Here is a 13,276-nt window from a genome sequence, read left to right on the forward strand (position 1 = left end):
AGCAGATATATCAATGATTACTTGTTATACTGACTGGATTGTTTATTTAGGCTTTAATGTGTGTGACAGATATGATAAAGAGGAAGAACAATTACAATTTAATCACAAAAGTCAAACATGTGGTACATAATATATTAATTACCTAAATACATTCACTAAGAAGAACCAAAAGTCAAGGTAAAAGTGAAAGTCTTTAATGAACTCGGAAACTACACTGACCTATTAGTTCCTCAAGAGCTCATGGCTGCTGAGGTAGAAAGGACATTTACATCATTTACTCTCCAGGGTCACCCAAATGAGGCTGGGTTTCCTTTTGAGCCTGGTTCCTCTCAAGGTTTCTTCTTTATATCATCTCAGGGAGTTTTTTACTTTTTACTACCGTCACCTCAGGCTTGCTCATTAGGGATAAATGTTAGGGATAGATAATAACTTTAAACTTTTTTTTACAAATTTTTCTAAATTTGTAAATGTTTCTAAAGCTGATTTGAGACAATGTCCATTGTTAAAAGCGCTATACAAAAAAATTGAAGTGAATTAAAGTGCTGCCTTGAAGGGTTTTGAGTCTGGATAATGTCTCTGAGCAAGGAGTAAGCTACCTGTTGTAAAAGATGCCTCGAAGCCTCGTTTCTGCACCGAATTATCCGAGAAAAATTGTAGAAACATCTTGCTGGTGCTGGAAATTACAGGTAATGGTTTTTTGCTTCCACAAAAACGTCCCAAACTGGGCGATGCGTCGTTGGGGCCGTTATAAACATCCAGATGATCGTAGGAACATTCAAGATGGCTTTCCATGTCGATCTCATTGATGGACTAAAGGAGGGAAAGTGATATATAGTGAAATGGGATGTATTTTCAGCACCTGTATAATGTTTTATGCTATAAGTTTGAAAAAGACATTATCACAATACTTTTCTGTTTACCTGTAGGAAAGAATGGGATAGCTCATATTCAAAAATCACAGGACAGAAGAGAAGAGCTTGTTTTGTTTCTGTCTTGTTCAGGTTGAAGATGGTGAAGGTGTGTGTGTGAGGGGCATTCCATTAAGAATAACAAAACTAGCAGAAAAATGAAGAGGAAACCCGGACTTACCAGTTTGATTCGGTGACCTGGTGTAGTGGATAAAGCCCAAGTGCACACCTTCTTGTTGGGATATTTATCTGGCCAGTTGGGGCTCATAATGGATACAGGAATGCTGGTGATCACATGGTCACAACCGGCTGAACGTACCAACAATAAAACAAGAAAAATCTTTCAGTAAAATATTTCATCTCCAGTCTCCACTCTGAATTCAATATTCAGCTTGATGTATGTTTAAATGGTGGATATCAGTTTCCCAGTTTAATAAACAAAATTGAGAGCCTTCCCTTTTTCGTCTGTAATTATTGGCTCAGTGCGGCAGAAGTGTAGCCTTCAGAACAATGCAAAGGGAACAGCAGATACAATCTGAGGACTTTTAAAACAGTGAAATTCCCTGAAGTCACTAATGAAATGGAACTGAATCATTTCAATAACTTCTCGAAAGAGAAAGAGAGAGAGAGAGAGAGAGAGAGAGAGTGATTGTAGCAATACAAAAGAAATTTGGAAGAAACATAAAAGCCCCATATTAATTAAAGATTTTATCAATAGAATTGTGTTCTTGTAGTTTCAGACTCTTATAATGTCATATTATTCATTTTTCTTTATACTGGATTCTCAGTGTGAAGTCTGACACAGGAACATGATTAATGGATCCTTGACTTCGCTCCACAATCAGACCTTTTGTTGCACAGAGCTAATGCTAATCATTAACACGCTACTGCTAATAGCATCCGGTTTCTCCCACTAGTTCTCACCGTGACAGACCGTGTTCCACTTAGATGGACGTGTGTTAAAGACGTAGCACAAAAAGTACAAGTTGGGTATGTATCCATAAGGGGGTTTGAGGGGTTTGCATTGCATTTACAGGTATGAAAAGTAGGGTTAGTACCACTTTTGTGCCTGCTCAACTCTGTGAGAAACTTAAAAAGGCTTAAAAAAGGTTATGAAGCTGTGAATGTTAGCATTGGCTGCTCCAGAAAGCAAAGCAAAGCAGAAGACAAGCTATACAAAATATACATGCTGAGACCTTCAAACTTTCATTATCAGGTAGTGGTGTATGACATCGAAATCGTGTTAAATGCAGCTGACATGCAGCCATCTTTCCCTGGAACCTTCTATCCAAGTCACCTCCGGTTCAGTCTCACTTTTAGGGATCGCTCGGCTGTTTTCAGAGATTTCACTTCAATGTCCTGCAGCTGCTATTAGGAAAGGATCTCTAGTTCAAGGCAGAGATCCCAATTCTTATTTTGTTTGGTGAATCATATATAATATTTTAGAAAACAAAACGTGTTAAGCATAGTAATCAAAGTACAATGGGTTTGAATTTCTCCACTAATGTATTTGAGTTAAGACTGAGAGGGATGAGTGTGTGTAAGCATGTTTTAACAACACAACAGGAAAGAAACTGTTACTTAAGAGATAAGGCTGTGGACAGCTGCTTTCAAGGAGAAAGGATGTATCTGCAATGGGAAGATAACCGTCTTGAAACGGTATCAAAGGGTCTGTGGGGACTGAGCTCAAAAGTTGCTCTGTGCACTATGCTGTGGAAATGGCTTTGCTGATTCTCAATGAAGTCTACTTTTGGCATAAAAACCCTGAGAGCTTCTTCGGCAGGTGAAGAATTTCACCGGGTGAAGATACCTTGCCCTTTACAGAAAGGTTATAATAAGGATATACTGAGAGATGGAGTCCATTTATCTAGCACAGGGGTCTCTAATCTTTTTTTATTGTATTGGCCCGTATACTCGTGCAATGAGGAATATTAAGCAGTACTTTACTCCGAGCCTTGATGCCCGATGATGCCTGAGATAGGCACAGGCTCCCCGTGACCCGAGGATAGATCGGATAAGCGGTACAGACAATGAAATGAAATGAAACTTTACTCCGAAACACCACCTGTTCTAATAAGAAATTTCTACAGCACACTCGCCCTGCAAGTTCCTGCAGCAGGATAGGTACGTTCAATGGTTTTGCTTTGGCAGCTGGGTAACGCTATTCCCAAAGCTATCACGCAGCTGTGATGGCCGAGTGGTTAAGGCGTTGGATTTGAAATCCAATGGGGATTCCCCGCGCAGGTTCGAGCCCTGCTCACAGCGGCAGTTCCACCCTCTAGGAGTGTCATTTAATTAAAAACAAGATAGGAGAACTAAATTTCTGCTGAATATGTAAAGAACTGCATGTGTCACATGGTTGAGGTTTACTTTATGAGGATGTTGTAGCTTATTGGTTGAGGTGTTGGACAACTGATTGAAAGGTTGTGTGTTTAAATCCCAGATCCAACCCATCTGCCACAGCTTGGCCCCTGAACATGGCCCTCAATCATCTAAAATATAATGCCATAAACATAACTTCCTTGTTAAAAGGATCTGCTGTGTGTTTTCTTTTATTCAAACTTCGTCAATATGTGCTTATATATTTATATTTAAATAACGCTTCCATACTTCCATGGATAGATTTGGGATGCTTGTTGATCAGAGGATCAGGATTCAAGCCCCAGCACTTCCACTTATGCAAGACCCTTGAGCAACACCGTTAACCCTTGCTCCTCCAGGGGTGCTGTATTATGGTCGTGTTCTGGCATCATCTTCCAAAGTTGGGATATGTGAAGAAAGTATTTCACTGTACTGTACTGTAATGTATATAAATATATCCCACCCCCTGACAGGTACCACTGTAACGAGATAATCAGCATTATTCATGCTACCTCCTAGTGGTTTTAATGGTGTGTCTGATCTGTATAAAATTGAAGTACATAGGAGTCAATCATTCAAGTAGGGCAATAAATTGATGCCGCTGGCCATAAAGGGCTGCCTGCATACATCTTCCACTTACAGATGGGAAAAAAGCATCAAAGCACTCCTTCTTGCTTATCAGGAATGAAGATATGAACTATTCTGTCTAATAGCATCAGACAGCAGCCTTGCAGCAATATTTCTAGACTTTCTAGGAACACAGGTCAGTTTTCACTTCCCATGCATCACCGCAGTAGTAGTTTACTGTCTTTTCTCCTCACAGTGCAAACAGGGCTGTCTTTATCCATTGCTGTTGAAGTGTCTCATCCTTGGAAAGGAGAAAGCTGATATTCTGATGATACAAATGTGCTCGATACAATGAGCAACCGATCTTCTTTTATCCTTATCCAATTTACAGCTGACCGCATCATCGCATGAGTTGTTTACGCTCTTCACTCTTGTGAAAGAGATGCAATCAGCTGCACAGTGAAGAAATCCAGAGAAGATAGGCTGATTGTTTTGTCGAGCACATTTGTATGAAAGATTTCTCCTTTTCACTGAGGAGACAGTGGTGGATACATACAATTACTTACGCAATCCTCCATCCAATTAACCATCTATTAACAGACTCATGTTTGTACTTATATCATTTATTTGATTATTATTTTTTCCTTTTCTTATTATTAATCCAAACAATGTCCATAATTTTAGCATTTTACAGATGATGGCTGTAATTGTGAGATGTGTAATTATGACAGTTGATCTTTCAGAGTGTATTTATAGATGCATTCGCAAATTATGGTTTTGCTATAATCAAAAGGTGTCTCGAAATTGGAATTTAATAATATGGTGGATTCATGTTGCATTATTTCAGGGGACCTTAAAGAGAGTTTGTGCCAATTACCCATTTTATAACTGACAGAGCTAAGATCATGCCTTTGTGTGTGTGTGTGTGTGCATGTGTGTGTGTGTGTGGTTTAAATAATGACCATGCATGCTGCTGTGTTCTCACTCTAATTTACACATCACTTCACAATCAGTGACTTATTCACACAATGTTATAATTTCCCACTGTCACGTTTCACTCCACAGGATCTCTTCCATTTCATTTATTTTCACTGTATAACTTGAACCCTCCGTGATGGTGAGAGGTCAGAAATACAGTTCAGCTACTGTGGAAGCTTAATCAGAAACTCATCAGAAAGAAAACTTTTTTCATTTACAGGCAGACTGTTTTCACACTACTTAAGCACCCTAGACTACATTGGACCGTATTAAACTGTAATGAGTCACACACTGGGCTGTGTAGGATGAAGAGAGACACGCAGCGTGTAAGGACGAGGCGTATGTGAGAGCATACCTTCCTTGCAGTCATGCATGTTGGTGTGTAAGGTGAAGCCGCTGTGGCACAGACAGCTGTAACTCCCAAACGTGTTCACACAGTCGTGCTGGCAGCCGCCGTTCTCCCGGGAACACTCATCCACATCTTCAGAGGATAAAAAAAAACAGTGTTCAATTTACTGCTATCTATCTATCTATCTATCTATCTATCTATCTATCTATCTATCTATCTATCTATCTATCTATCTATCTATCTATCTATCTATCTATCTATCTATCTATCTATCTATCTATCTATCTATCTATCTATCTTCCAGAACACAGATACAGTAAATGTTACCCTAACGCTGAAAAAATGGTTACTGAAAATGGATAGATAGATAGATAGATAGATAGATAGATAGATAGATAGATAGATAGATAGATAGATAGATAGATAGATAGATAGATAGATAGACGGATGGACTGACTGACGGACTAACAGATGGGCAGCCAGGCGGGCGCACGGACAGACAAAAAGATAGATGGACAGACGGACAGATAGATAGATAGATAGATAGATAGATAGATAGATAGATAGATAGATAGATAGATAGATAGATAGAAGGATGGGCTGACTGACGGATTGACAGATGGGCAGATGGGCAGACAGGCGGGCACACGGACAGACAAATAGATAGATGGACGGACGGACGGACGGATAGATAGATCATAGATACTATGATCGATAGTACATAGATACATAGATAGATAGATAGATAGATAGATAGATAGATCGATCGATCGATCATACCAGAGAAGAAGGTTGCTGTGAAGCCTCTGCGGGAAACGGTGCTGTCGGATTTAAACTCCACGTGTAGGATGTTGGAGTCAGAGGTGATCGGCTCTGGAGTTGCAGCTCCACAGAACCTCCCATGGAGCCTGGATTCACTGCGAACCTCCACATAATCATATTTACACACCTAACAATGAGCCAGAGGAAGAACATGAACATGTGCAGACACACACACACACACACACACACACACATATAGACACACACACATATGGATAAATAAATAGATGATATATGAAATGAATAATCATATATTTGAATACAGCCATTTTAATGCACTTTGAAATGTTGCATGGGTTAAAGTTTTGCAAACCTAAAAATTACACACACACACGCACACACACACACTGACGTCGTTGCCTTCTGTGTCGAAGCTGAGGAACAACAGAGTGATGGTGTAGTGTGGAGGAGCGATGAGCTGCCACACGCAGTGTTTATTATGCGGGTATTCATGAGGCCAGCCAGGACTGAACACGGAGCCATTTAACGCAGTGAGAAAACCTCCGCACGCAGCTGCTACACACACACACACACACACACAGTGAAAGAAAAATAAATATACACCATTTTTTCCTCTACCCAGACTGTGCACTAAATACATCTCCGTAAGGACAATAAGTGTTAGGAAACATTAGGTGCGTTTACATGGACACTTGTAATCCGATCGTAACAGGACTAGAAGCACAGTCAGATTAAAAAAGTGTCATGTAAACACGTCAATCGGATGGAGTTTGCCACATCCGATTAAAATTGTAATCGGATGGTAAGGGGTGGTTTAAACCATTTTCAGTCCGATCGAGAGGACATGTAAACACTTAATCGGATGGAATATGTTCCTGGAAAGTTCTGAGCATGTGCAATGACGCAAGAATGACATATGACGTACGGATGTTGTCGTAGGTAAAATGGCGGGCGCTAAGCAAAACGGCGGGAATCCTGTTTTCGTGGACTGTGCGCATGTCAAAAGATCTAATCCGATTCTAATCATGTGTCATGTAAACGCGCATAACAATCTGATTACTTTATACCGCGTTCATGTAAACGCTGCGATCGGATCCGTCAATCTGATTGAATTCAGTCCGATCTGATTAAAAAGTGTCCATGTAAACGCACCTAATGAGCTGTGTCTTTAATTTGAAAGTATAATTAATCAAAACAAAGGTGGAAAACATAGACAAATAAATAATAGGTGAAAAACTAAGCCAGACTTTATCCACAGTGAATGAATAATGTGTGTGTGTGTGTGTGTTTTGCATTGTATTTATATGCACTCACCCTCACAGCTGTGTCGATCCATGGCAAGTTCATATCCAGGGTCACACGCACAGCGATAGCTACCTAGCGTATTAATGCACCTCTGAATGCACTGACCTTTATCAGGTCTGGAGCATTCATCCACTTCTACAGAGAAAATGTCAACATACATGACTCAAAACAATGATTAATTATCTGTACAAAGACTGCTTTCGCATGAATTGCCTTCATCATTTTGCACAACAGTTGACCTTACCCTTAACAGTTCTGGTTTAGTCATTTAAATTGATTATAGGTACAATTATAATGATCGATTTTTATCTATCGTCTTTTACTTAGAAAGTATAATTGCCTTGTTCTTAACGAATTGCCAGACATTTACAAAACTTAAGAAATATGCAGATGTAATTAAAAATACACTTATTTTCCATTTTCATGAGCAGTGCACCTATTACAGATGCTAAAATATAAATTCTTTGTGCAGTTGTACACTTTTGTGGCACAATTCAGTGAATATTTTGTTAAATTACGTAGAACAATTACAGAAATAGTGTTTAAAGAAAGATTCAAAACAGAGAACATACAAGACTCTTAACCAAAAATGTTCATTTCACAACCATGTTGTGAATTTAGCCTCCACAGAATAGCTATGATTATTTCTTCATGTCTTCAGTTGTGGAAGTGTAGAGCTGTAGAGCTTGACAGTAAATCCTCCATTTAAATCCTCTACTTTCAGTAAATCCTCTAGATTCAAAGCCCTTTTGCAGTCTTTCTCCTGCCAGGTTTTCTTTTCTGAAAGCAGACAGCTAGTTGCACTGCACCTCAGGCTTGGAGTAGGAGGCCATTTATTGCCATGAGCTCCAATCTTTGACTTCTACTGATTTCAAATCTCAGTTAAAAGCATTTTTCCTTTTCACACAGTTTGTGCTGTACCACCTAGATCTCCATTCACTAGAACTCAGAAGCCCAAATCTGTTCCAGCATAACCATGCACAAAGGAAGCTCCATAAAGACCTGACCTGGACCTGACTAATGCGCAATCCCCCAGAGCAGAGCCACACAGAAGAGTGGAGGTTGTAACAGCAGCAAAATAAGAACAAAATCTTGAATTGAATGTTAAAAACGCACATATGGGTGTGAAATTCATGTGGCCTTGGTAAGTAAGGCACTGGATAAACTGAACCAACCAACCCACCAACAAACAAATATATAAATAACCCTCTGGGAAGAGGTTAAGGTGCCTGCGGTCCAAGACTAGCAAGCTAAGGAACAGCTTTTAGCCAACAGCGGTCTCCTTACTGAACTCTTCAACCCATTAACCCTGCTTCATACCGATAAAGCCATTAAAACTGTATATCTTCCCTGCACATTTATATATACAGTATATTATGTATGTACATAAACTTTCTGTATAGTCATACATATTCTCTGGATATTCATATATACATATACACTATATTGCCAAAAGTATTCGCTCACCTGCCTTGACTCACATATGAACTTAAGTGACATCCCATTCCTAATCCATAGAGTTCAATATGACGTCGGTCCACCCTTTGCAGCTATAACAGCTTCAACTCTTCTGGGAAGGCTGTCCACAAGGTTTAGGAGTGTGTTTATGGGAATTTTTGACCATTCTTCCAGAAGCGCATTTGTGAGGTCACACACTGATGTTGGACGAGAAGGCCTGGCTCTCAGTCTCCGCTCTAATTCATCCCAAAGGTGTTCTATCGGGTTGAGGCCAGGACTCTGTGCAGGCCAGTCAAGTTCATCCACACCAGACTCTGTCATCCATGTCTTTATGGACCTTGCTTTGTGCACTGGTGCACAGTCATGTTGGAAGAGGAAGGGGTCAGCTCCAAACTGTTCCCACAAAGTTGGGAGCATGGAATTGTCCAAAATGTCTTGGTATGCTGAAGCATTCAGAGTTCCTTTCACTGGAACTAAGGGGCCAAGCCCAGCTCCTGAAAAACAACCCCACACCATAATCCCCCCTCCACCAAACTTTACACTTGGCACAATGCAGTCAGACAAGTACCGTTCTCCTGGCAACCGCCAAACCCAGACTCATCCAACAGATTGCCAGATGGAGAAGCGCGATTCGTCACTCCAGAGAACGCGTCTCCACTGCTCTAGAGTCCAGTGGCGGCGTGCTTTACACCACTGCATCCGACGCTTTGCATTGCAATTGGTGATGTATGGCTTGGATGCAGCTGCTCGGCCATGGAAACCCATTCCATGAAGCTCTCTGCGCACTGTTCTTGAGCTAATCTGAAGGCCACATGAAGTTTGGAGGTCTGTAGCGATTGACTCTGCAGAAAGTTGGCGACCTCTTCGCACTATGCGCCTCAGCATCCGCTGACCCCGCTCCGTCAGTTTACGTGGCCTACCACTTCGTGGCTGAGTTGCTGTCGTTCCCAAACACTTCCACGTTCTTATAATACAGCTGACAGTTGACTGTGGAATATTTAGGAGCGAGGAAATTTCACGACTGGATTTGTTGCACAGGTGGCATCCTATCACAGTTCCACGCTGGAATTCACTGAGCTCCTGAGAGCGACCCATTCTTTCACAAATGTTTGTAAAAACAGTCTGCATGCCTAGGTGCTTGATTTTATACACCTGTGGCCATGGAAGTGATTGGAACACCTGATTCTGATTATTTGGATGGGTGAGCGAATACTTTTGGCAATATAGTGTATATTCTGTACATTTATATATATTTGTATATTCAAATACATGCACAGATCAGACATAACATTATGACTACCTGCCTAATATTGTGTTGGTCCCCCTTTTTGCCGCAAAAACAGCCCTGACCCTGGACTGTCCTGGACTCCACTAGATCCCTGAAGGTGTGCTGTGGTATCTGGCGCCAAGATGTTAGCAGCAGATCCTTTATGTCCTGTAAGTTGCAAGGTGGAGCCTCCATGGATACTTAAAGGATACCTTTGATAGATACTGACCTCTGCAGACCGGGAACACCCCCACAAGAGTTTTGAAGATGCTCTGATCCAGTTGTCTAGCCATCACAATTTGCCCCTTTGTTAAACTCGCTCAAATCCTTACACTTGTCCATTTTTCCTGCTTCTAACACATCAACTTTGAGGACAAAATGTTCACTTGCTGCCTAATATATCCCACCCACTAACAGGTGCCATGATGAGGAGATGACTTTGGGCATTTAACACTTTAATAACTTTTAAAATCTGTACCTTTAAAGAAAGTTGCAGCAAATCCACCTTTATTAACAGAACCATCGGAGACAAACTTCATCCACAGTTGATTGGAGCTGCTTTTGACGTCTTGGGGATTTTGGTTGCCACAGAATCGTCCAAGCAGCGGGTCGTCCTCCGAGCTACCGTCACGCACCTCCACGTAATCGTATGCACACCGGTCATGTCTCTCCAACTGAGCGACATGTAAAAAATAAAAATGACCATTTTTCTGTCCTCAAACTGTAGCACATTACCAGTTATCAAAAATATAAAAAAATAACAAAGGCATCTCATGCTCTGTTAGTGTACAGTCAGTGTTTTACACATGACTGTACATTTTCCTCTCAGTCAAAGAGGGACAAGAAATATGTTTTTTTTAATTTGAAATGCTCTTTCTATTTTCTATCCCCAAGTAATGCTGTCAAAGGTTACATAACCCTCACCTCAAAAGCCTGGAAGCAAAGTGCCACGTGAAAGCCTTCAGTCACCGTCATCTTCCACACACACACTTTACTGGGCTGATAGTCGTCAGGGTAGTTCGGTGACTGAATCTGTCCACTGTCAGTTTCCATTTCCCTGCCACACCTTGCTGCAAATAGAAATATGTACAAGAAATATACATAGTGGACCCTGTAAAAATACCCTGAGATAAACTTTATACAAAGGCATAATGAGAAACAGTTGGTGAACTTTTCTAATAAACAGTTCTAATAATTATGGTGTAATCAGAGACATGGACATGATAGTGAGAACTGGATTTTCCAAATTTTCCAGATCTCAAGGGACTATGGAAGGCCTAGGGGAATGTTATCAGTGTTAGGAAGCTAGCAGCCATGAAGGATTGATCTCACAACTTTTTGTGGTCAACCACAATCAAATCTTAAAGCCTGAGGGGGATATTCAGGATAGCACACAATGGGGATGGTCATGCCAAAATGTTCAGTGGCTACATATTAGGTACATATTTCAAGAATATAGCCTAGACATTAGAATAATGTTGTCAGTTCCCCAGTTTTGGAAGTGGTACAGTTGATTTATGTGCTGAAATTTATGAGTAAATTTATTTGTTTCAAAATGGCCACTATGATAAAGCTCTTTAAGGAAATTGTTTAGATGATGTTGTCCTTTGGTTGCTCCGTGTTCGGTTATACCTGATTTGAATATTCAATTCAATACAATTCAATTGAATTCGATTCAATTCAATTCAATTTATCTGTATAGCATTTTTAACAGCTTTCTCAAAGCAGCTTTACAGAAGTATAGTAAAATTATAAAGTTTAAAGGTAACTTACTATTTATCCCTAACATTTATCCCTATTGAGCAAGGAAAAACTCCTTGAGATGATATGAGGAAGAAACCTTGAGAGGAACCAGTCTCAGAAGCAACCAAGAGCTCTTGAGGAACCAATGGGTCAGTGTAGTTTCTGAGTTCAGTATAGACTTAGAACACAGTCCCCGGTGTCACAGGCTATCCACGCAGTTCTATTTGAATTTGACACATCTTACACTGGATGACCTTCAAGATGCAACCCTACCAACATCAAATCTACCTTCGTATATGGCGGAGAATCCTTTCCCGACCCAGTTACTGCTGCTGTGGAACTCAATCCACAAACGACTGCTGGTGGAAACAAGAGACTCTGGGACCTGATCTCCACAAAAACGGCCTGAATCCAAAATACACAGCATTTTACACTTCAAAACAAGACCTGCAATTATCTCTACCTCAAAACATCTCTACTGACCCAGAATCTCATATGAGCATGTCTACTGACTTAATATCTGATGCTCATCTTAGAAATGTCTAGAATTAGCCAGCTGCGTTGTAGGTTTAGCTAATAATAATGCTATTAGAGCATAATGCTAATCTAGAGCACTCAAGTATGCAATCTAAATTTAGCCTGACTACAAGCAGTAGCTTAAAACTATGCAGTACGTCAAGCTAAAGAAGTGAAAACAAATGCTGTTGATTAGGTCACATGAAGTTTGACAAGAAATTATTACATTTAACTTATTAAACTATGCCATCGTTGGCTCACTGCTGCTACAGATCGGTAACAATCCGATGAAAAGATACTGTATACTGTATACCTATTAAAGGTGATTTCCTCCAGTATCCATCTCGCACTTCCACATAATCATACGAGCAGAGTTGACTTTGATAGAGATCCATGGAGGTGAAGTTAAGGATGATCTAATGCAGACAGCCAGACACAATGGAGACAAAAAAAAGAGAGAGGTCAATTCCAGCAATTTAGAGATTATTTGTGGAAAGTGACAGTTTTATTGGGTAGTTCTATAACAGCTAGGAACTATCACTGGGAATACTGCACCAGCACACAACCGCTTTCACAATTTTTAGATCATCTCAGACTCTTACAATTCGTCTTGACTGAATTTGCACCAAAAGGCCATTATGGGTATTTTAGTTTTGGTCATATTGATGGTTTATATATAACAGCCCAGAGGGAGACCTTAAATAAAGATGTCTTTAAAGACAATTACTTTTTGCATTGTAAGAGATGACCTCAATAAAGTGTTGAGCCGATTCTATAAGAGACAATGTGTGTAATAACAAGGGTTCTCCATGACAGAGTATATGATAAGGATTACCAATAGATCACCAATTTGGGGCCATAGTGTACTAATAGGCCGTTAGGTTAATAGTTTAAACCTGGATCAACTGGAGGATTTGTTTCATTAATAGTAATGGATTGTTGCATTTCAGTGAGATAGGATAATATTAGATTAGATATATCATAAATTCTCTAACTGCTGCCTCATCTGATGCTGGTGTTTGTATATTCTACCTTTTCTCC

At 40.2% G+C, this 13,276-nt stretch overlaps 1 protein-coding gene and 1 non-coding gene across 5 annotated transcripts in view; one reads left to right on the forward strand and one right to left on the reverse strand.

Annotated features, from left to right (window-relative positions):
* The window catches only part of LOC131366532 (bone morphogenetic protein 1-like), a 33,317-nt gene that overhangs the window by 2,827 nt on the left and 17,214 nt on the right, over positions 1 to 13,276 (reverse strand). For 2 of the 4 annotated variants that reach the window (XM_058411044.1, XM_058411042.1), the window contains exons 8-18: positions 13,268 to 13,276; positions 12,549 to 12,651; positions 12,008 to 12,124; positions 10,901 to 11,046; positions 10,455 to 10,650; positions 7,261 to 7,386; positions 6,338 to 6,501; positions 5,944 to 6,112; positions 5,170 to 5,295; positions 1,090 to 1,217; positions 597 to 810 (exon numbers count right to left, since the gene is read on the reverse strand). The exon at positions 13,268 to 13,276 is cut by the window's right edge and continues 107 nt beyond it. In XM_058411044.1, the coding sequence (XP_058267027.1) occupies positions 597 to 810; positions 1,090 to 1,217; positions 5,170 to 5,295; positions 5,944 to 6,112; positions 6,338 to 6,501; positions 7,261 to 7,386; positions 10,455 to 10,650; positions 10,901 to 11,046; positions 12,008 to 12,124; positions 12,549 to 12,651; positions 13,268 to 13,276 (1,498 nt within the window). The remainder of the gene's footprint in view (positions 1 to 596; positions 811 to 1,089; positions 1,218 to 5,169; positions 5,296 to 5,943; positions 6,113 to 6,337; positions 6,502 to 7,260; positions 7,387 to 10,454; positions 10,651 to 10,900; positions 11,047 to 12,007; positions 12,125 to 12,548; positions 12,652 to 13,267) is intronic. The other 2 variants (XM_058411043.1, XM_058411045.1) reach the window with 2 other exon arrangements.
* Positions 3,092 to 3,173, forward strand: trnas-uga (transfer RNA serine (anticodon UGA)). The gene has a single exon. It is a non-coding gene; the product is annotated as a tRNA-Ser (tRNA).

Source organism: Hemibagrus wyckioides, linkage group LG16 (genome assembly GCF_019097595.1).
Source record: "Hemibagrus wyckioides isolate EC202008001 linkage group LG16, SWU_Hwy_1.0, whole genome shotgun sequence".
Classification (NCBI taxonomy): domain Eukaryota; kingdom Metazoa; phylum Chordata; class Actinopteri; order Siluriformes; family Bagridae; genus Hemibagrus; species Hemibagrus wyckioides.